Raw genomic sequence first — 24,576 nt, forward strand, 5'->3', positions numbered from 1 at the left:
ACTGTAGATATAGATATAAATATATATATATATATATAGATTGACACTGCGTCTCCATGTGCTCCCATCCGTGGAAACCTAACCCTGCCACAGCTGACTGATCACACGTGTTGTAATGTACTGTCAAAGTAACATACCTTAGAAAATGAACATGCCTTTGTTAGCTAGAACATGCAGCAGGATTTGTAATGACTTCCTGTCCACTCAGAAGTCTTGTGTGCAGCTGTGGTGCAGTCGGGCTCAGTCAGCAGCTCCGGCTCCTCTCTGCTACAGTTAAAGGCTGCAGTCGGCTCTGCTCTGCAGTCAGGGAGGCAGCTGGCTAACAGAAGCAGCTCCTGTGGGACAATCTGCTGCTGTGACCTCTGATGCAGCTCTGAGCTCCATGTTAACTGTGTGTGTTACAGAGACTCTGCTGTGTTAATGCACAGAGAGGAACACGTCACTGAGGAGGTCTGTGTCTTTACTGCAGGCTCACTGAAACGCAGCCGGCAGCTAGCTAAGTATCCTCCTGTGTGTGTCATGTCAGCATGTCACCACTTCATCACAAGAGCAGTCACAGGAGCGTGCAGAGACCAGATTATTAGTTTTGGCTTTACGAGGGAGCGGCAGTGTCCAGACAACGTTTCAGTTTGCATCAGCCTGGTTTAGATTTATCACACAAGAGTTTAGGGACACATCTCGGACCAGGTTTTATTCTTACCATGTAGTTTACTGTGTTTACTGTGTTTACTGCATTTTAGGCTGTTATGAAACCAATGCTTTGGAATCAGTGGTCTGAAAGAAAATGTTTGGGTGCAGCCTTTGCAGAGACGTGTTAAAGCGTTCTGGCTGCCTGTAGAAGTAGAAGAAAAGTTTATATATACCGACAGACACAGAGCTCAACAGGTAACTCTCTGTGAACAACGCCCACCAGAGGAAAACCGTCTACAACATACATCCTTTTTAAAAACTTGTCAGCACGTCAGAGGAGCAGCGGAGCACCTTCTGTCTACAGGAGAGGAAGAATATGATCTCAGAGTCTCTGCTCCTCACCGTGTTGGAGAAATGATCCCACTGACTCTCCACAAGTGAGATACGTTTATATTTACTACTGTTTGATGGACTCAGCAGGTCAGATCATCATTCAAGCTAACAAACATCAGACCTAGCTTAGCTTAGCTTCATCCTCTCTGTCTGAGTGTCAGGATCCACGGTTTGTCACGTCCACAAACATTTGATTTATTAGTTTTGTATTCTTGTATCACACACTACGTTAGGTTAGTAACAAGCTCAGAGTGAGACACTGAGCACAGAGCGCGTAACACCAGGAGGTAGAACTCATCATGTCATCATCAGGAGGAAGATTTATCTAACAGAGAGGAGAGCACACATCCCCTGCTCCTGTCTCTCCTCACCTCCCTCTAAAAGGTGCCTTCTTCTCGTTTCCCCTCCTTTAACTCCCATCATCCCTCTCTCCTCCTCCCAGTCCTCCCAGTCCCATCATCTGTCCAGTCCTCCACATCCTCCTACAGGACTCTTTATCCTCACATATCCCATCTATTCTTGCCTCACACACACACACACACACACACACACACACACACACACACGCACATTGCTCAGTGGTGTGGAATGGCCTTTGTGAGGAGTAAATTGCTTGGCCTCTTGGTTCACAACCAATTCACAGGATGGCAGCTGGGCAGATTAAACTCACTGCGTGTGTGTGTGTGTGTGTGTGTGTATGTGTGTGTGTGTGTATACATGACAGACCACACAGGCTACAGTCACCTGTCTGTCTGTCTATCTGTCTGTCCATCTGTGTGTGTGTGTGTGTACAGTTGTTTCAGCTCAGGATTTGATTGGTGCTTCAGTCCGTCCAGGTGTGTGTGTGTGTGTGTGTTAAAGCTCACACTGCAGGAACTACTTGTCACACAGATTGTTGCCTCACTGATTCTTTTCATCCTCCTCCCGTCTGAACGATTCTTCTGGTTTACCTCAGTGAGACTTAAATGTTTGTAGTTTTCAGCATCGTTGATGGAAATATAAGTTGTTCTGTTAGTCGTAGCTGTTTCCTGCTCAGCACACATAAAACATGTATTTAATGTTAAAACTGAGAATAAAATGTGTTGGAATAAAATAATAAATATATTATAAACATTCATACCTGTACACATGTACACCCACAAACTGTGAACATGTCACCCTCTCCTCTGCCGACAGAGTCTCAGTGAGTCTCTAAGGTGCACGTTACCTTTGTTTCAGTGTAATTCACACGTGCCCACTGATGTGCGCTGAGCACGGGCCAACGCCAACATAAACGTTTGTTTACGTTAATTAGCCGTGCTGGTAACTTATGTTAAATAAATGAGCTCCTGTTAATGTCGTTTTTTTCAGTAACTCCCAAAGAAGAAATGAAGTCACTACACGTGCTCAGAGCGTTCTCTGGTATTTGCTGCTCGTCATCACTGAGCGTTTGGAATCCTGTTTGTGCTCCACCCTCAGCGAGACGTGCTTCACACCTCAGTGACACTCGTACGATGAAACAGAAGTCATGGCCAACAAGATCGCTCAGTTAGCTCTCTCTCTGTTGTCTGTTCATACTCTCTCATTAATACGATCATGATGGTTGATCAGAGGTGGGGCTACTTTCTCAGATATGATTTTATCCATACCACTGTGTGAGAGTTAGCCCGGGTCAAAGGTCACCTTTAAGGCCTTCCCTATGATGCACTGCGGTGTACAGAGCAGGAGCTTCACGTGGACGACATCAGAGGACTTTCTGCTGAGTGAAGCTTTAACATGGAGATTTTCTGCTGACGGCTCCAGTAACAACGCAGCTTCAGCCCCACATGTTACATTCATTAGGACCTGTGTGTGTGTGTGTGTGTGCGTGCGTGTGTGTGTGTGTGTGTCCTGCATGCACTCTGCTAATGTGTGTAACAATGCACAGTGAGAGAGAGGACGACATAAAGAAGAGGAGCACAGTTTGTGTCTGTGCTGACAGGGAGAAAAAACACTCAGTCAGCCATCTTTTACACACACACACACACACACACACACACACACACACACACTGGTCAGTAGCACTAATAAAATAACTAGCTAAGTCAGAACAAAAATGGCGTTCAGGTAGCTGTAGATCAGGGTCTCTTACCTGCCGATGTTGGTCTCACATCAGAGGTGAGGAGGAGAACAAACATCAAAGACGCTGTTTTTACATCTCCACCGACCTGGCCTCCACGTTTTTAGTCGACATGATGCATCATGTAGCCGCCGTGCCTTCAGGCGTTCAGTTTATCTTGTGCAGACGCAGTTTCAAAAGTTTTGAGATGAATGTTCAGTGTGGAGGATTTGTCAGCTCCTCCCCTCTGCATAGTGTTTCTGTACATAGCACCAAAATAATTATCAACAGGACCAGAAATCTTCAGATGTGATTAATAGTGATCAGGATCGATCACTGTGACACTTTGATCACACAGATGAAACTTCACTAACACAGTGGAAAGTCTGCATAAGAATAAATGATGCAGGTGTTTGTGGTGCACTGTGAGCAGCCTCACTGGGAATCAAGTCTATAGCATTAGTCAATGATTACATCATAGTGAGCAGTAACAGGATATATGGGGCAGCTGTGGCTCAGTGGTCGTCTCTCAATCAGAAGGTCGGTGGTTCGATCCCTGACTGCTGCAGTCACATGTCGAAGTGTCCTTGGGCAACACCCTGAACCCTGAATAGCTCCTGGTGTCAGAGCCATCGGGTCTGAATGCATAGATCGTTAACTCTCAGATGTACGTCGCTGAAAGGAAATTGTAACATTGTAACATCTGTGCAGACGTCGTCTGAGCATGAGAAAATGGCGGCCTCCATCGTGAAGGATTTGTTTGACAGCCAGCAGAGTTTGTTTTGTTTATTTCACTGCAGCGCGGCTCTGAGACGGTGAAACACCAGCGACATGAGTGAACACAGCGTGAGCGGCGGAAACGAGACTTTGTCAACCACTACGAAGTTCATGTCCTTCATTGTTCAAGTTGTTGTTGCCGTAGCTGCGAGGCCGTACACGCGACCTCGTCTCTGCTGATTAGATGTGCAGAGGGTAGAAACAGCGGCGCTCTGACAGACACGTTTCTTTAGCTGATTACTTTAACACGAGTCAGTGCTCATGTCTCGTTCTATATGGGAAGGATGAGGCACGTCCCTGGGACACATTGATGGAGAGTTAACTGCGTCCTTTTAGATTTAAACGCGTCAGAGCCGCATGGCGCATACCTAACAACATCACTGACTCATGTTGACCGCGTCTCCACAAGCATTTTCTCATCGTTTCAGTTTCCACTCGCTGCAGAGCATCACTTCAGTCTCTGTTTACGTCTGCTTCAACACAAGATCACGTGAGATCACGTGAAGTGTTAGCTGCTCCCTCTGGCACACACAGTTGTCTTAATAATATCCTGTAGTGATGACCTGTTATATCTGTAGTGTGTGCATGTTTGAGACCAGAGCATCTGTGAAGCTTCTCTTTTTGTGCAACAGTAACTTGTTTCTCCTCATTGCACATCTGGACTCTTCATGCTGTCATGTGAGTCTGACAGTAAACACACAGATCCATCGACGTCATCACATCGCAGAGGAGGGAGTCAGAAGGACAGATGTGTCCCTCAGAGTCCTCCAGAGGCTGAGCTGTCTTTTTATAGGCCATCAGAAGTGGAGTAGGCTAATTAGCATTTAGGCTTAATATAGACGAGCAGAGACTCAGTCTGCTGCTGAGGAACAGGACTGACAACAACACAAAGATCCTCCCAGCCTCCGCTTGCAGCCCCCTCCCTGCAGGATATTAAGAAAGTTACTGACCTCTGACCCCAGCAGCGCTCACTGTCAGCTGTTTAATCCTCATAACGTTTATATTAGAGCAGATTTACATGGATTAATGTGGATTATCACAGTCAGCGCTGCTACAGAAGCTGCTGCAGGTGATTAGGTCGTTTCTACTTCTTCTACTAATCAGCATAATCTTCGTTTTATCTTCAACAACTGCAGACCGACACGTCCGTCCAGAACAGACACACTGACACTAAAGTCAGGATCACGACCTCTCCTGCAGCACCAACACGCTGAGCATGTTCATGCTCCCAGTAGGATGTACATTAGCTTTATCGTCATCATAGCACTTAGCTTTCCTCCCTCTCTCACACTCTGACTGTGTAAAATATAGCTAAGGTTTAAAATAGGAGCAGTGAGGAGTTAGGGGGAGGAGAAGCAACATGTCAGTGTGGATGAGGCTCACAGGAACACGACTGACCTACATTATTCAGAGGAGAGGAGGCGATGAAGCTGTGACGCTTTTTACTTCGCTGCTTTATTTTCATTTACCATTTCACACTAGAAACAAAGAAGCAGTTTGGACTCACTGAAGCCTGTAGAAGCTAAATGTTCCCCTGCACAGTTACAGCTGGTGACGTTTATGTTTCTGCAGAATTACATTTTTACACATGTAGTCATTTCTCCTACAATATCCATTCTGACACCAGATGGCTTCAACGGGGTTCTGTCCTCTGATGCAGGTTCAGCTGAGTGAACAGACTCACAGAGGAAACAGGGAGGAGTTCGGAGAGGGGGAGGAGCTCAGAGAGGGGGGAAGGGGTTCGGAGAGGGGGAGGAGTCCGGATAGGGGGAGGAGCTCAGAGAGGGGGAGGAGTCCGGATTCATTTTGTTGTTCTCGTGTTCTGGTGTTCTCATGTTCTCGTGTTTTTGTGTTCTCGTGTTTTTGTGTCCTTGTGTTCTGGTGTTCTCATGTTCTCGTGTTTTTGTGTTCTGGTGTTCTGGTGTTTTTGTGTTCTGGTGTTTTTGTGTTCTGGTGTTCTGGTGTTCTGGTGTTCTGGTGTTTTTGTGTTCTCGTGTTTTTGTGTTCTGGTGTTCTGGTGTTCTGGTGTTCTGGTGTTTTTGTGTTCTGGTGTTTTTGTGTTCCCGTGTTCTGGTGTTCTTGTGTTTTTGTGTTTTTGTGTTCTTGTGTTCTTGTGTTCTCGTGTTTTTGTGTTCTCGTGTTCTCGTGTTCTCGTGTTTTTGTGTTCTCGTGTTCTTGTGTTTTTGTGTTCTGGTGTTCTGGTGTCCTGGTTTTCTGGTGTTCTTGTGTTCTCGTGTTCTCGTGTTCACGTGTTCTCATGTTCTTGTGTTCTCGTGTGCAGAAATGAGCTCACAGTTTTTTGACCATAACAAAATCTACAGAGTTTGAATCCTCTGTACTGGAGTAAAATATGTTTCTACCTGTAGCTGGATGATCATCAAAGAATCGAAGTCTTGATCCTCTTGGGACCATGAACATGTAACCTGTGTGCAGAGTCGACCTTTGACCTGAGTGGAGCAGGAGGAAAGGTCAGGGTCATAAACAATCATTAGGATTCATCCTCTGAGGAGCCTGATCTCTGCTGAGTGTCATGACATCTGACCAGGAAGGGACGGGATCCATGACATCACTGATACACCCGGTGTGTGTGTGTGTGTGTGTGTGTGTGTGTGTGTGTTTGTACAGTAGAAACCAACGAGCTGATGATGAGCTCCAGCAGTGTGAGGAAGTCTTCTTACGTAAGGCTGCAGGGACACGACTGTAATGTGAGCTGGAATAATCCTGACCTAATTTCAGTGCTACGCTCCTGCAGCGAGGTCAGGAATGTGTGTGTCTGTGTGTACACCTCTCTCTCACACACACACACACACACACACGGTGCAGTCTGGATCCCGTCCCTCTGTCTGGCCGGAGGAATGCTGTGTTTCCGGTGTTGTGATCCGGGCCTCTAACAGATCCCAGCTGCTCGATAAGGAATCGGTTCCTGTGCTGGAGATAAATCAGCTTCTGAAACACTCAAATATGTTTCATTCAAATCTAAACTACAACCGTCAGACGTTCTCACACAGTCGAGCTCTGCTGAAGCATATGTTCTCTGTCCTGTTAACGAGCTGCGGTGAAGCCGTCATGAGACACCGTCCTGCACAGCTGAATAAAAGAGGAGCAGTAATGACTCTGGACTCATGAGATCTACCTTTGAAACACTCATAAGAAGTGATGTGAAGCCAAATGCAGTGAGTTTGGGAGAAATTTGAGGCTCGTTAAATCTGAATGTTTGTCTCTTTAGAGGTTTGATTTATTTTTATTGTCCCAGACGTCGATCTGACAACAAACCCAGTAAACCCGGAGGATGAGGAGGGAATGATGAGCGACTGTTTCAGCCTGTTTCTTTCATCACTGTTCAATCTTTTTATCCCGATACCAAAGACTCTGTCACCTCTCCAGCAACTCAAACATGCCTCATGGGAGTTGTAGTTAAAAATAGAACAGTTGTCTTGTCTCTGTAAAAATAGCAAAGGGTCGTTTTTATCAGCGACTACAGCAGACAGAGAAAGACTCACTGCAGACCACAGCAGAGAAGAGACACAGCTACACAGTGACGCATGTAAGGCACATATTCATCCTCTAACAAAGCTAATTCATCCTCATGACCACGACTATAAGGACTACAATAAGGAAATAACACTAAAAAACTAAACAGTAAATAAATCATAAACTTCTTCACTTACTCCTGACATGGTTATAAATGACACCGTCACTACACAGCTGTACGTAATACCTTTTAAAGCAGGTAAGAAGGTCCATATTTATCATGTTGTAATCGATACAGGAGGCACGTACCAGTGGACGTCTGTGTGTGTGTGTGTGTGTGTGTGTGTGTTTCTCTGATGAGCATGTGACCCTGCTCGTACAGGAGGGGCGGAGCGCGAGGGAAGGATGTTCATAGGGTCATGAGCCTTGCGATGTGTTTAACACGCATAATGGGGCCATATGAACACGCACACACGTGTTTATCACGATGACGATGAAGGTGTGATTTATCGCTCAGCGTAAAAGTAGCAGAGTCATGGAGGAGCTTCGTTACGGTCAGGAGGTGAGAAGTCTCACTTAGCATCCTGAAGTCTGCAGACCTGCACATCCTGACTGACACCATCGTTTTCACCACTTTGAAATAATTCTCTTTCTTAAGATCTGAGATGACTCACAGCATCGATCAGTCCTCAGTCTGCAGCTGCTCTGTCTCCAGGTTGATGAAAGCATTTATTGCTTTGTTAGCCTCTCTGCTGGTGTGTGCTCAACCATCTGTGTGTGTGTGTGTGTTTTATCAGCAAATCTAGATCAGTCCAGACTGATTCACCGGCCCCTTCAGGCTCTGTTGCCATAGTAACCTCCCTGTGTGTGTGTGTGTGTGTGTGTGTGTGTGTGTGGGGCCAGGTATCAGATGATATCTCTCTGTGAGGCTCACTTTAAATGTGTCCAGCTCTGTCCCATCGTGTTAAAAAAACGTCAGCGTAAAGGACTTAGAATCACTCACACACTTTTACCTCTATGTGTGTGTGTTTCTGTGCTCACATGTGTGTGTGCTGTGTGTGGTCCCTCCAGGTGTTCTGCAGGATGTTTGACTGCCTGCAGGGGGCGTCACAGGTGGAGGTAGGTGAGACAGCATGGAGTGAAGCAGAGACACTGAACGTCTGCTGTGTGATGTTGTTTTACACACTCAGCGCCTGCAGCACTGTGCGACATCATTTAATACACTATGTTAATTATAATGACATCTATGGACAGAATCAGGCACCATCATGTCACCAACCTGTCGCAGCTGAGTCAGGAGTGACAGCTCTGGTTTGCAGCCATGTGTGCGGTGCAGGAGATCTCAGGCCGTCCTGGGCTTTAAGTAAACGGTGCTTTAGTGTCATCATTTTTTACATTGCATGTTATTCCACAGTCAGAGTCACGTGGGTCAGGTTGTCCTGCATGTTGACTGGAACTAAAGAAGGTCGTGACCCTGACACATTAAAATGCTGCATCTGATTAATAAGACGTTTTTGATTTTAAAACTAAAGCCAGAAGTCGTACGTTCTCATCGCGGCTGGTAAGAACTCATAATTACAGGACAAGTTCTGTCCACAACATAAACAGTCATTAGACTGAAACAATCCAACCAAACCTGTCATTACATCAGTTCACACCTTTACTTCACTGCATGAGAGTGAGCTCAGCGTGCTAACAGTGTGAGGGTGATATAACCGCTGAATGACACTGACCGTGTGCATCTGCTACAGTCTGTATTCATGTGAACTCATATGTAAGGAGGACTGGTTTATTGATCTCCTGAGCTCGTCTCTGTGAGCTGCCAAAGAGGTGAAGTACATCTTTTCTAACGTGATCAGGCTTCAGCAGTGAAAAACACCACGTTGATCAAAACTCAAACATGAAGGCTCATTTTACATTCTGCATGTTTTCAACAGTCCAAAGCTGAACCTGTGTGTCAGGATGGCTTTCGTCTTGTTTAGCTCATTCTGATGTTACAGGAGGACCTTTTGGCTGATGGTGGTAGAAAGAAAGACGATGAATAGATGTCATAACAGAGAGGGTCACAGTCTGAAAGAAGACTCTATAACAAGCAATAAAAGCCCCCATACATGGGGAGTATTATTATATTATATCAGAACAGGAAATGGTCACAAATAGATGTATAAGATACAGTGCTGAGCGGGAGTAATAGGAAAGCAGTAGTTGTATCTTTTCTGTGAGAAATTTGCAAGATGTTTTTTTGCAAAAGCTTTTTAGTTTTGAGAGTTTGCATGAGAAATGTTCGAACCAAACTCCATTCAGAAACCAGTCATTTTAAATGTTGTGTCTTTGTCCTCCTGCAGACACACCTGACACAGCATGAGCTCTTTACATACCTGCATCCTGATGTAGTTCTCTCAGCATCCTCTCAGCCTGTTTATTGTATTCAGTAACATCTGTTTATTTTGGCTTCATAGCGCTGTAGTGAGACAGATCTCAGCCCACGTGTGACTTGCTAGATACAGTGAAACTGCCACTCAGCGGAGACAGATGGACAGGCGCTCCACAGCTGAAACAGAACGCCGGTAGTTGGTGTCCATCAGAGAAATCCTGGTACTGATCCGAGCTAACAGCTCATCACACTGGGCACTGGTCAGCCTGAAGGAGCTGGAAGCAGCAGGAGAGTTCATCAGACACAGCTCAGGAGGAGGAGGGGAGACTAAAGGGATGAAGGCAGAATATTAGCAGGATGTGTTTTACTGATGTGATTACACACAAATGTTCCTGAGAGAGATTTGAGTGCCCCCTGCAGAGTCCGACTCAGCTCGGTGCACACAGACAGTGTGATGGTGTGTGACACGGAAGGTGAATAGGTCCGTGTTGACGTGTCCCTCAGGCTGAGTGTGCTGCTCCCCACAGTGTCTGTCATTCTACTGACGGTCAAAGAGCTGATTGTCCCACTCAGAAGAACAAAGTGTCGCCTCCGGCATCTCTGATCCTGCGCAGCGTCAGTCTGACAGAATGTGAAATATTCTGTTTGAAGCTTTGAACACAAGTTCAGATTCATCAGCAGCAGGGACGGCCAGCTGTTTTATTTAAAGAAACAAGAGCGTTTAGTTAGTTTGAGCTTTGAGGTGCTGCTTATCTTTTATATTTATAGCAGAACCTAAAAAGTCAGGAGGGTTGCTGCCCAATAACTCAAGATGGTACACGCCTGAATCATAAACCTGGAGTGCTGTGGTTGTAAAAACTGTAAAGTGTTCATTTCTCTACACAAGTGTCCAGTATGCTTTGTGTTCTCTCTGTGGCTCTGACAGGCTGGCTTTCATGCTTTCATGCTTTCATGCTTTCATACATTCATGCCACAGATTGATGATAATGGGCGGGCGGCTGTGAGCGGCTGTGACAGTCAATAAGAAGCATTCACACTGAAACAGATCTCAGCTGATCGACAGACAGATGACCTCCAGGAGGCAGGAGAGACACGGCTGCCGCAGGCGCTCTGAGAACACAGACTTCATGATGTCTTATTACAGCTGAGGGTCTTCATGTTATCTGTGTGTGTGTGTGTGTGTGTGTGTGTGTGTGTGTGTGAGAGAGAGAGAGAGAGGGAGAGAGAGAGAGAGATATCTGTGCAGGGAGTCATTTAATCTAAAGGTCACATCATTTTTTGTTTCTGACCCCTGACCTCCGCTCTGACATCACTCACAGAGGGACGGTTTATGCAAAAACCCCTTCAGTCTCTCTGTGCGTGTGTGTGTGTGTGTGCGTGTGTGTGTGTGTGTGTGTACAGTAAATGTACCCTCACTCTGGACTCGTTTACCCTTCAACTTCAGGAGTTGTGTCTGAAGTCATTCTCTGATCTTTCCTGCAGCATGGTCTGTAGCTAGTTGGAGTTCACTCCTAAAGCTTATCAAGTTCTTTAATGACAAATGCACACAGACGGCTGGCTGTAGTGTGTAGCAAAGATTGAGTGGCTAGAGGAGATCATCTTTAAATTGTACCCATAATGTCAAAACCGTACGGTGGCCCACAAGGACAGTCGCACTACAACGGCCCAAACAGATTCCATCATAAGAAACAGGCTGCAAGTTTAGAGACTCTGCAAATTCAAAAACACGTGCAAAAGTCCGAAACAGATGAAGCCACGGAAACACGCTGCAGATGAGATAACCGTGCTGTAAAAAGGCGAAACAAATGCATCAACACCAAACATGCTGCAAAAAACGAAACGATGCAGACCCAGTCATTACAACAGAAGTGCTCCAGGCCTGTAGGGGGCGCTCAGTGTAACAGCTTTATTACTGACAGGCGAGAGGGAGGGACACGAGACTGCTGCTGGAGCAGAGTGTCTCTGTTGTTCATGTACCACCGACTGCAGCACAAACACACAACTTTATAACAAGAGCAAAGAAGTCACAGCTTTAGTAGAGAAACGGCTCCTGATCGACAGATAGCTTTGTAAAGTAACTGCTGCTAAGTGTAGCTGCTAAGTGTAGCTTCAATTAGCCATGCAGCAGTATTTATAGATGACTCTGCTGGTGTCTGAGCACAGTGAAGGGTTGGTGTGAACTCACCCACACAGGAGCTTCAGAGTAATCTGCAGAGGAAGACTCAGCCGGGGCGCTGCGATACAGTCAGAGCAACAGAGCTCAGTTTGAGTACAGGACAGTAGTGTGCTGGTTTTCTTGGTGCGTTTTGCTCCTGGCATTGGTGGGCTTTCCCAACCGAACCCCTGCACAAACTGATGCCCGACATCCCTCTCTCCCATATACATGTATAGATATAAATATAGTGTTCACTTTTTATTAGGGATTCATTTCCACAATCACACACACACACACACACACACACACACACACACACACACACCCATGTGACACATCCCAAATGTGACCCAACAATAGAATTCCAGGTTTTAAAATCTCTGACGCAGCAACACAATCACAGGAAATGAATGTCATATTGGTACACACACCAATCCTATTATGCCTGTGTGTGTGTGTGTGTGCCATTCTGTATCGACACAATGATCCTCTTGTCCGCTCGCTGCAGCTTGTGGTGAATTAAAATAAGAGCCCCAATGTTGGGCCGAAGGTTTAAGCTCCGAATGTGGCGTTAAAACTTGAGAGGAACAAACGGCTGTTTGAGAATGTGTTTAAGGATCTGACACAGCTCAGACAGGCAGCCGGCAACACACTGACTCAGAGCTGCAGAGATCACTTACTGTTAGAACCAGCAGCTGAAGTGATCAACACACACACACACACACACACACACACACACTCCAAGCTCATCAATTAGTGTGTGAAGCCACTGGAGCGGAGCAGAGAGCTGACAGGGTTAATGAAGTTATTAACCATGGAGATGCTAATTCACTCATTCATCTGTTCTGCTTTAATGTGAGATCAGCTTCACTGAGGTGAAGAGCTGGGGACAAGTGTTACCCTTCAGGGCTGTGAGATGAAGCCGGAGGAGCCTGCAGTTCCTCTGGTGTCCACTTGAGGCTGTCTCCAGCAGTGAGTCAGTCCCCATAGAGCCCCATGTTAAACTTCACAGCAGAAATAAACATGTTTACAGCCTGGTACAAAAAACAGTTTGGGTCTCTATAGCTCATTTCTCTCTTCATAACTGTAAGGGGAGAATCTTTATACAACTCACCTGTTTACATTATATTAAGGCTTAAAGTGATGCAGCATTAGGGGCGTGGCCTCTTTGAGTGACAGCTGGGAGCTGCTAGCTGTCTGCTAGGTGTCCCCTCACCTAATTCAGTCACTGAACGTAACCTCTGGGCCGTGTTTGTGCTGTTGGAGCCTTTTGGAGGTTTGTTCATGTAAATATCAAACAGATAATCTGTGTGTGCGCTTTATTGGACTAACAGACCGTCCAACACGTCTCACACACTGTTTTTAGACTCATTGTTTTATCTATATGTTAGCACTGATCAGCAGCTAGCTGTGTCTGTGCTCACCTGGCTTGTTCACTTGTTAACTGTTTGTCATACAGTGCTTTACTTGTATCAGCTCGAGCATTTGAGGCCAGGTTAATATCGAGGGCCGCAGTGACGAGCGGTTACAGAAGCTCTCTTAGCTTCTTTAGTCTCATGAATTAGCCTCAACACAGAGTTTACAGCTCTGATAACTTTGAGCCCCTCCCTCTTTTCCAGCTCCGCCCTCTCGTCCAAATATGGTCACTTCTGGCTCCATAAATACAAAATGGTGACGGCCAAAATGTCACGTGGAGCCTTCAGAGCAGCAGTCTGTACCAGTGTGTGGCTTCACCCTGTCTGCAGTCATGTGTTACATACAGGCTGAAGGAAACACACACCTTTAAAGACGTCAGGTGACACCACAGAGCTCCAGTAAGGATGACTTTAACCTGAACTGAGAGTGAAGACAGAGAGTGTTTATGAGCCCTCTTCCATATTCAGATCCACTTTGACCCACATCAGTTAATCCTCAATGAATGCTCTCTGTTCTCTGTGGTATGTACTCCACATTTATAGGTCAGTGTGACAGAGGCTGCTGTTGTCAGGGTGGCGGTCAGAGAGGGCAGAGCCCAGGTCAGAGAGTGTGAGTGTGTGTGTGTGAGTGTGTAGGTGTGAGGAATGTGCTGCTGGGTAGTTGGCACAGAGCTGGTCAGCAGCAGCAGACACAATGTGATGACTGTGCTCAGATATGAGAGGAGGAGCAGAGGTACGGACACTTCCTGTCCTCTGTCTGCATGTCTCTCTGATGAGAGGATGTCAGAGCAGTCTGTGGGACAGAGAGGGAGAGATGTGTTTAAAGTGAATCTGTATTGATGCTGCCTTTAGAAGCCAGTCAGACATGTTCCCATCAGAGCGTCTGCTTCCTGTCTCCAGCCTGCTCCTCTGTCCTGTGGACGACCCCTCAGACCTGCTCCCTGTGACTGAGTCAGGCTATCTGGACCGTACTTATGGAGCCGACCACTCACAGTGTGTGTTGCATGAACACATAATACACACACACACGTATCCTGATGTAGCTGCTGTGTGTAGTTGTGTTGTGGTTGCACAGTTTGTGTATGCAGGCCAGCTCTGCAGTCTCGACTGACTTACGGAAAAGGTTTTGATGCTCAGTCTGCATGAGTGCTGTTGCATTGTGGGATGCTCAGTAGCTTACCTGGTAGTGCAGGTGCGATTACAGCGTGGCTCCACAGTTGCTCCGTCCTCCATGCAGCACAGAACCCGACAGAGAGCAGCTCTGACGTGTCCTTCCCCTGGTTTACTTTGTAAGTTTGGTGCTTTCACTGTTTCCTCGCCATGTGGATAAACGTGCTGTGTGATGTATGATTGGAAGTGTGCACAGGATGTGTTATTCTGAAGCTGCTCAGAGTCACACACTGTTCCTGTGTCTGACTTCCTGCCCGGCTCGTCTGCTCGTCGATCACGAGGACATTTGCATAAATTTACCTTTTGTCACTTTTCTCCTTAATTTCGCTCCAAACACAGTTATGATCCTGACCATGCTGCAGCTTTATCAGAGGGTCATCCTCTCATCAATCATGTGTTCACTCGTTCAGGAACAGACAGAGACCCATCAGACTTCATGTTATCACTTACTGTAGACTTTTTGAAGGCTGTGGCTCAGTGGCAGAGTGGCTGCAGTCTACATGTCCGAGTGTCCTTAGGCGAGATATTGAAGCATAGATTGCAGATTGGCACTTTGCATGCAGCCTCTGGCATCAGTGAGTGAATGTGAGCGTGAATGGGTGAATGTGACATGCAGTGTAAAAGTGCTTCGAGTGGTCAGAAGACGAGAAAAGCTCTCTGTAAGTACGGTCCCTTCTGTTTTACTCTTCTATGAATATGTGAAATATGAGTTTCTTTATAGTTTCAGACTATTGATCACCAGCCTATAAGTGACCGTGTGTGATCATTGGTTAACACGCCCTAACTCCTCCTCCTGTAACATCAATAATCATGATCCTTATTGATCCTCTGAATCAGACCGTTCTGCAGAACGAGACTGTCGATACCTGAAGAATAACTTGATGTTCATGTTTTGGACTTTAACTTCAGGAAGATTTTAAATGAGAGACTTTCCTTTAAAGGTCCCATATTATGCAAAATTCCCTTTGGAATGGTTTTCTAACAATAATATGCGCCCCCTGCCTGTCTACAAACCCCCCCGAAATGAGAAAAGTCTATCCTCTCCTCTCTTGCTTGCTCCACTTTTCAGAAAATGTGTGCTGAAACAGCCCAGTTGCAGCTTTTCCCTACATGACGTCATGAAGGGCAATAACACCTCCTCCAGGTTGGTGACCCCGCCCCAGATAAATGTTTGGTCTGCCCCCTGAAACTTCCTCGCGGGCACTATTTTTTTCCTCTCGCAAACGCTGCTCCGGTAAAATAAACAGGGCGAAGGTACGGGCAAAGCACGGCAGTTGCTCTGTTGTTGGCTGCACAAACGAGCGCAGGAGTGTATTTTTACCTCCTTCGTCTGAGGTCATGTTGCTTTACTGTATAGGCCTACCGAGCGTGATAGCCTGTTGAATGTGGTTTTAGCATAGCAGCTAACGTAAGTTACTGTTGGTAACATAGTTTCCTTATACTACATTAAAACCTGTTACCACTCTACGGCCCGCCGGCGGGCCGTCATCGCGATTGCTACAACATTTGCCCTGCAGCTACGATGATAACTTTATGTTGCCACTCATGTGTCACATTGTTGGAAAGCTACAATCAAGCTCAAGATTCGATTGATATTAACCATTAAAAGATCCAATCACCACAGCGGGTGCAATCAACGGCAACGGAACATAAACAAACATTTACAAAATTGACGTAACTCACCGATGAAGGCTCGCTGTATTCCACTGATGCATATTATTTTCATAAATTCCCTCCTGGTACATTGCTAAAGGTCCAGATGATATAATAAGTACTTAGTCCAAAAGCATTATTCCATCAATTAGTATCCATAGATCGCCGTTCGTCGTTACTAATCGGCAGTCAGAAATGCCGCATTTCCCTGTGTATTTACTGTAATAACTTCATATTCCCTTTGAAGTGCCGCTCCGTTCCACTATCACAGTGGAGGCGAGCTTCTTAGCTTTCTATAGAGGTCTCATGTGAACCAATAGGAGCTTCCATTACTGATTCTCAGCCTACAATAGCCAACCAGAGTCGGTGTTGAAGGAAGGTGCCTGTCCCTCTTTGACTGAAGGCAGAGCCGGCCAATAGCAACCGAATTAGCGCATGGTACCGGAGCGGGAGGGGCGTGGACAGGCACAGCTCATTATCATTTAAAGCTACAGACACAGAAACAGCTTGTTCTCAGTAGAGCTCAGTAGAAGGAGTTACAGGCTGGCTGAAGTCCAGGAACAAATTGGGTTTTTAGGCAACAGACTTCAAACTGACTGTTCTGGGACCTCTGAGACCTCTGTGAACTTGCTGAAAAGGAGTATAATATGGGACCTTTAACAGAATAACATCCTGTGTTTACTGTCACTACTGTTACAGCGCTGCAGCGTCAGCGTGTCATGTTGTTTATCGTGCTCAGCCCAAACAGGCTTAAAGAACCTTCAAGTGAAAGCAGGCTGTCTCTGCAGCTTCTGATTCGATAGCCGTCTTTATGTCAGTTAATTAAGCTTCTTCTCAGAACAGAAAACATCGCTGGCTCCTTCTGCTGAAGTGTTCCTCATTCTTTTATTCATGTATAGAGAGAAGCACAGTCCCTGCAGCACAGTCCCTGCAGCACGCCGAGCAGCACGTCGTGCAGCGCTCTGCTCCTGGTGCTTCAGACGAGCGTGTGTCAGAAAGCTTTTGTTTTGTGCATCAGGGACACGTTTTAAACGTTTGGATGTTCAGCTGAGCTGCTGCAGCTGCTCTAAAGAAGTTACATACTGTCACATTTTATTTTCCTATTAACTTATAATTAAAGAGTAATTAAAGTTAAACATGAGGCATGTTAAATAGTCTCTTACTGAAGCTTGTGCACACTCAATGATTGTGTTTTAGACAGTCTCAGGGTTAATAATAATCTGAAATATATTAAGACATATAAAGATAAGTTCTGCACATGTGCAGCACCACACTGTGTCTGAGCAGCATCCAAACGCAGTGACAGGCTCTCACAGGCAGGGGGAGAGAGAGAGGAGGGGGGAGTCAGACGGGGGAGGGCAGAGCGTATTTGCATGAGAAGAGCTCCTCAGGCCAGTGGTCAGAGTGGGCTGAGGGAATATCAGGATCCAACAGGAAGTGACGTGTCGGGTTACACACTCCTCCCTCTTTTTCCTCAGGCAGAGCGAGGGAGAGAGAGGGAGAAGAAGGGCGAGCGAGGTAGGAGTAAATGGGCGAGCAGCAGCAGCCGTCTCATTCCTGCTGTGTGAGATCACGGAGCGGCAGAATGTGTCGGGATCTGCTCCTCTCCTGAAAACTAGAGCCAACAAGAGCGAGGAGAAGAGCGAGGGAGGGAGGACAGAAGGACAGAGGAGGGAAGGAAGGAAGGAAGGAAGGAAGGAAGGAGGGAGGGAGGTGGAGAGCTGGAGGAGTTTCTGGGATCTTTTGGGATCTACTTTACGATAAAGGATCTAGTTGGCAGAGTGTGAGAGGGGCTGAGCTACAGCCCTGCCCCAGATCAGCCGAGCCGCCTCACTGCAGCACGACAACATGAACTATCTGGTGAGTGTGTGTGTGCTCTTTTCAAATGCTCCTTCAGCCTGTGTGTGTGTGTGTGCGCGTGTGTGTGTGAGAGAGAGAGAGAGAGTGTTTTAGCAGGACCTACTCCCCAGCTGTGTGAGGGGGGAGGCAGGGTGAGGGAGTATGGAGAAAGGAAGGGGGAGGAGAGGGAGACTGGAGTTCACATTTTCTCTGCAGATTCCTACCTTTTGTTGGTGCTCAGAGGGGAGTGTGTGTGTGTGTGTGTGTGTATGTGTAAGTGTGTGCGTGTTTGTGGAGAAGGGATTAGAGTACACACAGGTCGAGGAGACTTCACTTTCCTGTAGAGGAATGTGGAGGGACAAAAAGGACAAAGTTGCTTAAATTCCTCCAGTTTTTCTCCCAGCTGAGTGTGTGTGTGTGTGTGTGTGTGTGTGTGTGTTACTGAGTTTGTTTAATGTAAGGATCTAAGACCTTTAGTAGAACGTAGAGGAGACGTTTCTGGGTTGATTCTGTGAAAACTTTCTGAACAGAAGCGCTGAATGTTTGTTCCTCCTAAAGATCCTCTGCTCGTGTTTTCTTTGCTCCCTGAATGCATCGCTGCACAGAATCTGAGCACACAGCAGACGTCCGAGTTATTATGGCTCCGGGAAGAAAGAAAGAAAGAAAGGAGAGGCAGAGCGAGGGAGAGGGAGAGGGAGAGCTGTGGTGTGTGTTTGTGCTGACTCAGAGGAAAGTGCAGAGAGATGAAGGTTTTATGGCCGGAGGACAGAGCGGAGCGATCAGTGGGCTGAGAGAGAGAAATGCTTCAGTAAAAACGAGAGCAGAGAGAGAAAGAGAGAGACAAGGTGATGTGTGAGAGGACTGAATGTGACATTGATTTAGTGAAACAGAGAGAGACGGAGGGAGAGGAGGAGAAGGAGGAGAAGGAGGAGGACAGATGGAGAGAAACGGGCAGCAGAAGTCCTTCACTGCTATTGTTTGAGAGGTTTCTGCGTCAGTGTTGGCTCATGTCATTCCTCAGTGTGTGCGTGTGTGTGTGTGTGTGTTTGGGGTAACTACACAGTGAGGAATGTGGCACACACTGTGGAGCAGATCTGTGTGTGCGTGTGTGTGTGCAGTAATTACACGCAGTGATTAGTGTGTAATTAATATAAAATAAGGCTGCAGCCGTGTCAAAGCTCTCCCACTGACTGAGCAGCCTTCACGTCGTGTCGCTCCTCGTTTGTTTATTCAGATTTAATTCAGTTTAGAGGAAATTAATTGGATCAATGTGGAGCTCAGTAAAGCTGCTAATTACTATTTGTCGCCTCAGAAGCTCGTTTAATTTAGAAATGAAGAAAAGAAGACAGAGAGAGGGAACGATCAGAGACATGTTTAAGTTTGTTTCTTTAAAGAAAGTGTTTAACGTCGCGTTTGATCTGCATCGTGTCAGCAGCACAAGAGAGGACTTTACTGTCCGGGAACGCAGAGACGAGAAACATGGAGAGAATTTAACAGCACTCATGGAGCTGTGACCTCCCTTTATATCTAAAGATGCTCCGTCCAGGTTAAGTCTCACTTGTGGAGCTGACCTACTGATTAGTAAACATAGTTACGCTGTGATGATATCTGACTGGTTATAATCAGGACCTGTGACCTGCTGAGACTCGGTGTTGGTGCTGTGAGCATGTGTTTCTGTGTGGCCCCGCCTCTTCACTCGCAGTGGGCGGTGCTAAAAGTCTTCAGAGTTCATGAAGGTTCATGTTCCTGCTCACCATGACGACTCACCGCTCACATCCATCACACGAGTGAAATCTCAAAGTGGTGCGTCAGCACGACGTGTTACATGTGTGAACAGGGGACAGACAGAGCTGATGTGTCTGTCTCAGGTTTGTCCTCCTGTAAACACCAATCAGACTAAACTTAACACTTAACACTTAACACTTAACTAAACCATCCAATCAGGACTGCGTACACCAGGACCCAGAACATCATCATGAAGAAGGTTTAGTGAGTACTGAGGACAATGCACGTACATACACAGGTTAGACATCAGCATCAGATGTGTCCTTGTGAGGTGACGGTAGAAGAAACCAGAGTCTCTCTCCTGGTCCACAAACGACGCAGGACGACTCTCAGGGAGGTCATGATGCTGGTTTGAGCGTGACGACTGATGGGACCCAGGTGGACTGGGTCTGCTCCAGTCTGCAGGTGAACATCATGTCGTGTGTGATGTGTAAAGAGACCAGTGTTTCCAGAGAGATGTTTCAGATGTCCCCCCCCCCCGACCCTGAGCAGGATAAGCGGTATAGACGATGGATGGATGTTTCAGATGTTAGTGACTGACAGGAGGAGCAGTGGTCAGCTAAACTAACAGCTGCACACCTCTACATCGAGGATCCACGAGCTCGGAGCGTATCTCCCTCGTTAGTATCTCTGCATGAGACCAGTGAAGCTGCTGGTTGGCGTCCATGTTTGTTATGGTTCAAGAGCACGAGCGGTTTCCTGTGTTCTTGTTGGATTTGTGGGGTCGTCTGCAGTCTATCGTTTCACTGTGTTGTATGGTGTATTCACTCAGCCAGCAGGTTTACCCCAAACACTCAGAGGTCTGTGGAAGTTTGTGGAAACTGTCTTCAGATCCACGACACAGTCTGAGGAGAGAGGACGAGCGAACGGGGCCAGGAAACAGAGCTGCCTTTAAATAGATGGAGAGGATTCCCTTCATGCCATGAGTGTGTGTGTGTGTGTGTGTGTGTGTGTGTGTGTGTGTGTGTGTGTGTGTGTGTGTGTGTGTGTGTGTGTGTGTGTGTGTGTGTGTGAGTGAGACATATCAGATTCACTCATTCATCCAAAGAAGCACTGACTCGAACTTCATCCTGAATAATTAAACTCTTGGTTTAATCTGTTGACCGATAAGATGGATTAAATGTTTCATGTGTTTTCAGACTGATGAAGTCTGAATGAAGAAACACCTGCACGTGTGTGTGTGTGTGTGTGTGTGTGTGTGTGTGTGTGTGTGTGTGTGTGTCATGAGGATGGACGTTCTTTAGAGAGCCTCAGGACGTGCTGCTGTGCTCCTGTAAGAGACATTGGACTTGAGATGTACAAAGAAAGTCGATGTAGAACAAATATAAGAGCAGGCTCAGTTACTTCCTACAACAGCTGTTTTTATCAAACAAAGAGGAAGCAGTTCTTCTTTTCTGGACTATTTTCAGCGGCGGGTTAATCCTCATTTGATGCTGTGGTGAGTTGGTGACTCTTATCTGTGTACAGCTCGGTCTGTGTGACAATCATTATCACGCTCGTACTTCCTGTTAGACGTTCTGTTCTTACGGCTCCTTCATGTCGGTGGTCCTCATTGTGTCAGAACGCATTTCTCTGCCCGAGTCTTTCTCCTGACTCACTCACTGAGTCATGGAGGCTTATAGCAGGAATTCCCCATGTCTCCTGCAGCACACACACACACACATGTGCTCACACACACACACACACACACACACACACACACACACACACACACACACACACACACACACACACACACACACACAAGCACACAAGCCCAAAATCCTCAGCCCCTGTCAGGGCACCGGTGACGAGTCGCTGACCCCCACACATACAGATCCACACGCGGCTTCACTGATCCTGGAGCTATAGCACTCACATACACACACACACATACACACACACGCACACACAGGCAGGCAGTGAATCAGCCAATCAGAGCACAGGACAGTCAGTCAGTAAATATGTGCTCTCTGTTCTCTCCTGTGGATCTGAGTGTTTCTGACAGTTCGTCCTGATGTGACTCATACCTGCCAGCAGGCGTGACTCAGTGCACACAGTGACCTTTGACCCAGATACCATCAGGCTGTGGGACACAATGAATCAGGATCCTACACACACATGTCTGTCTGTATAAGACGCTTACAGGCGGCTGTAACTGTGTGTCCTAAATGTGAATGTGCCAGCTCGACATCAGCCCCTTCTTCTGTCCGCCTCTTAGCGACTAACACTGGATCGAAAACCCCGAGCCACACCAAAGCACGCCATCGCCCCTCTGCAGCGCTGCAGCAAGCGCTCCTAGTTTCTCTGAACAATCGTTCACTCTGCATGTGCTACAGGTGACCTGTTGTGTGTGTTTGGAGAGGTGTAACAGAGCCACCTTACAGAGGACGGAGAGAGACCTCTGTCCCAGCAGGATGCTCTGTAACCACAGAGATCTCCGAACAGAACAGTGGTCATTATTGTTGCTGATGCATGTGAGCACGTGCTCAGTGTGAGCTAATGCATCCAGCATGAAGCATGTTTTATCTCCATCAGTGTGGACGTCAGCAACATCATGAGAACATCCTCCAGAGCAGCAGGATGCCCTGCAGTCTGTATTTACTGCTCAAAGCAGCCATGTGTGAAGAAGAAGACTTTGCTCACTTATCTGTTAATCCTTCAGTGTCTCTGAGACGTTCTGAGATTTGGACCGACTGAAAGACTCTCACAGACGGTCTGTTACAGGAAACATGAAGACAGAACACTCAGTGCAACATTAAAGAGGCTGGATCAAAGTGAACTTCTTCACTGGTTTACAGGTCAGACGGTTTCGTTCTGTCAAACAGCATGAATCCTGCGAGTTCACATTTCCCATCTCATCTGTCTCGAGCAGGATTCAAGCAGCACGTCGGCTCACCGTCAGGCTTCTCCTTTTCTTACTTAAAAATAGAATATTTTCTCAAGTGTGCAAAGAAACTGAGCTTAAAGATCCTTTCAATGTATTCTCATGAATTCATTCAAACTAAATCTGTTCGATGTGACGGAAAACTTTGATCAAGTAAACACAAACAAACTTGCAGCAGCAGAGCAGCAGCTCCTGTGTCCTGTGAGCTTAAATCAATGTTTTTATGAATGGAGTCTGGTGTCTGTAGGGATCCTTTCTGTAATGTTGTCACACACTTAGAATAACAATCTGAGCCTGTCAGTGGAAACAACAAGAACTTTTAGTGGACGACCTTTGACCCATCAAGGATTATGTTGCAGCCATTACAGCCTGTTTTAGACACAGATAACTAAGGTTAAATAATCGAGGAATAAGTCTAAAGCTTGTTTTTTTTCATGTATGAATCGACGAATGTTTCTTCTGATGACTCAGATCGAGACTACGTTCAGTCTAACTCGAGCTTTCCTCAGTTCTCCTGCCCGTGTTTCCTGCGTACAGTCGAGTACAGTTACAGACAAACAAGCAGCCATGAATCACCGCCTGTTTTCCTCCTGCTCAGTGCTGAATCACAGAGTCCGCGCTGCGGTCTCAGCTGCAGCTTTCTCTGCAGATTTATGTGAGCGATCAAAGTGTCACAGTTCAGCAGAGGGCAGATTTATGCTCCCAGCTTTCACACAGAACACCTTCACTCTGCTGATGTTCTCTGAGCTCAGTCACACACTCATGTGTTCATCACACAGAGGTTTGGCTTCTGTTTGACGCTGTGTTTCTGTGTTAAGATGAAGGCTTCAGCTCGTCATTATTACACACACACACAGTGATCAGAGGGTGTGTCCGCACCTCTCTGTTACCTGTGTAAGTGCAGGGCAGTAAAGCCTTTAAACACAGGTGTGTGCAGCTCTGTGGACGAGCACTCCTGTTTATGACACATACTTATTTATGAAGGTGTTGGGTCATAGTCCACGTGTTTGCATCATCCTGTTTAATGTATCTAAACAAATATTATTATTATTATTATTTATTACATTTCAGGTGTAAACTGTGTTTCAGGTAAATCTCAGCTCAGGCTCTTTGTGTCAGATGTTCTGATTCTTTGCCGCTTCATTTCCCGCTGCGGTGTGGAAGGAGGAGCTGCTTTGAACCAGCCAGCTATCTGTGTGTGTGCGTGCGTGCGTGCGTGCGTGTCTGGCAGCTCTTCATAAGTTCCACCGCTGTCTGTCAACAGGTTAAGCAACAGTGTGACCACGCCTCTGTGAGTCTCTGTGGAGCTGCAGGCTACACAATCCCTGCTGCTGTTGGTTCTGCTCGTCGCAGCCTGCAGGCAGGAATTCCTCCGCTGGGATCATTGCTCGTTAAACTGAGACTAAAAGCAGCTCTGAGCAGGACGCAGAGCGCGTCGGCTGTTTGGAGACACACGAGCTGCTGTAGACTTTAGCAACAAAGAGTGAAACAGTGATCCATTAACAATTACAATGATTAATATGTTTAGAGGGACTCGATGAAAGACACGAGGACTGAAAGTGGAGCACCTGTGAGTCTGTTAGTGAGCACCTGTGAGTCTGTTAGAAACACGTCCTTCTTATCAGGATCCTTCACATGTCGTCTTTATTGTTAACAAACAGCATAAGAACATTTCTCCACCTGAATAGGTAAAGGAACACACACAGAGGCAGAGAGCGATCTCTCAGTAATCCCATAATGCATCTGAACAGTGTTCCCTCTGCATGATGACACAGCAGGCAGAGTTTAAAGCCTGCTGTTACTCTTCAGCGTTTAAACACAGGGATTTCAAACAGTCATAGCCGTGGTCCACAAATGAGACGTGACAAAAACACCTGGATAAAGAGAGCTACAGACTCCAGCTCACCTGCACAGCCGACCAATCACAGCCCCGACCAGAAATCACACTTAGGAGAGGAGTTTCTCCTGCTC

The 24,576-nt window shown here is 46.5% G+C and overlaps 1 protein-coding gene across 2 annotated transcripts in view; it reads left to right on the forward strand.

Annotated features, from left to right (window-relative positions):
- Positions 1 to 24,576, forward strand: part of bcar1 (BCAR1 scaffold protein, Cas family member) — a 65,038-nt gene that overhangs the window by 11,899 nt on the left and 28,563 nt on the right. The window contains exon 1 of one of the 2 annotated variants that reach the window (XM_069686389.1): positions 17,520 to 17,975. The exons of the other annotated variant lie outside the window; for it this stretch is intronic. Coding sequence (XP_069542490.1) covers positions 17,964 to 17,975 — 12 coding nt within the window. The 5' untranslated portion in view covers positions 17,520 to 17,963. Of the gene's footprint in view, positions 1 to 17,519; positions 17,976 to 24,576 lie in introns of those variants that run through there. 2 annotated transcript variants of the gene reach the window in all.

The sequence above is a fragment of the Semicossyphus pulcher genome, unplaced genomic scaffold, assembly GCF_022749685.1.
Source record: "Semicossyphus pulcher isolate SPU_LCO1_2020_fin unplaced genomic scaffold, fSemPul1.0.p SCAF_8, whole genome shotgun sequence".
NCBI classification, from domain to species: domain Eukaryota; kingdom Metazoa; phylum Chordata; class Actinopteri; order Labriformes; family Labridae; genus Semicossyphus; species Semicossyphus pulcher.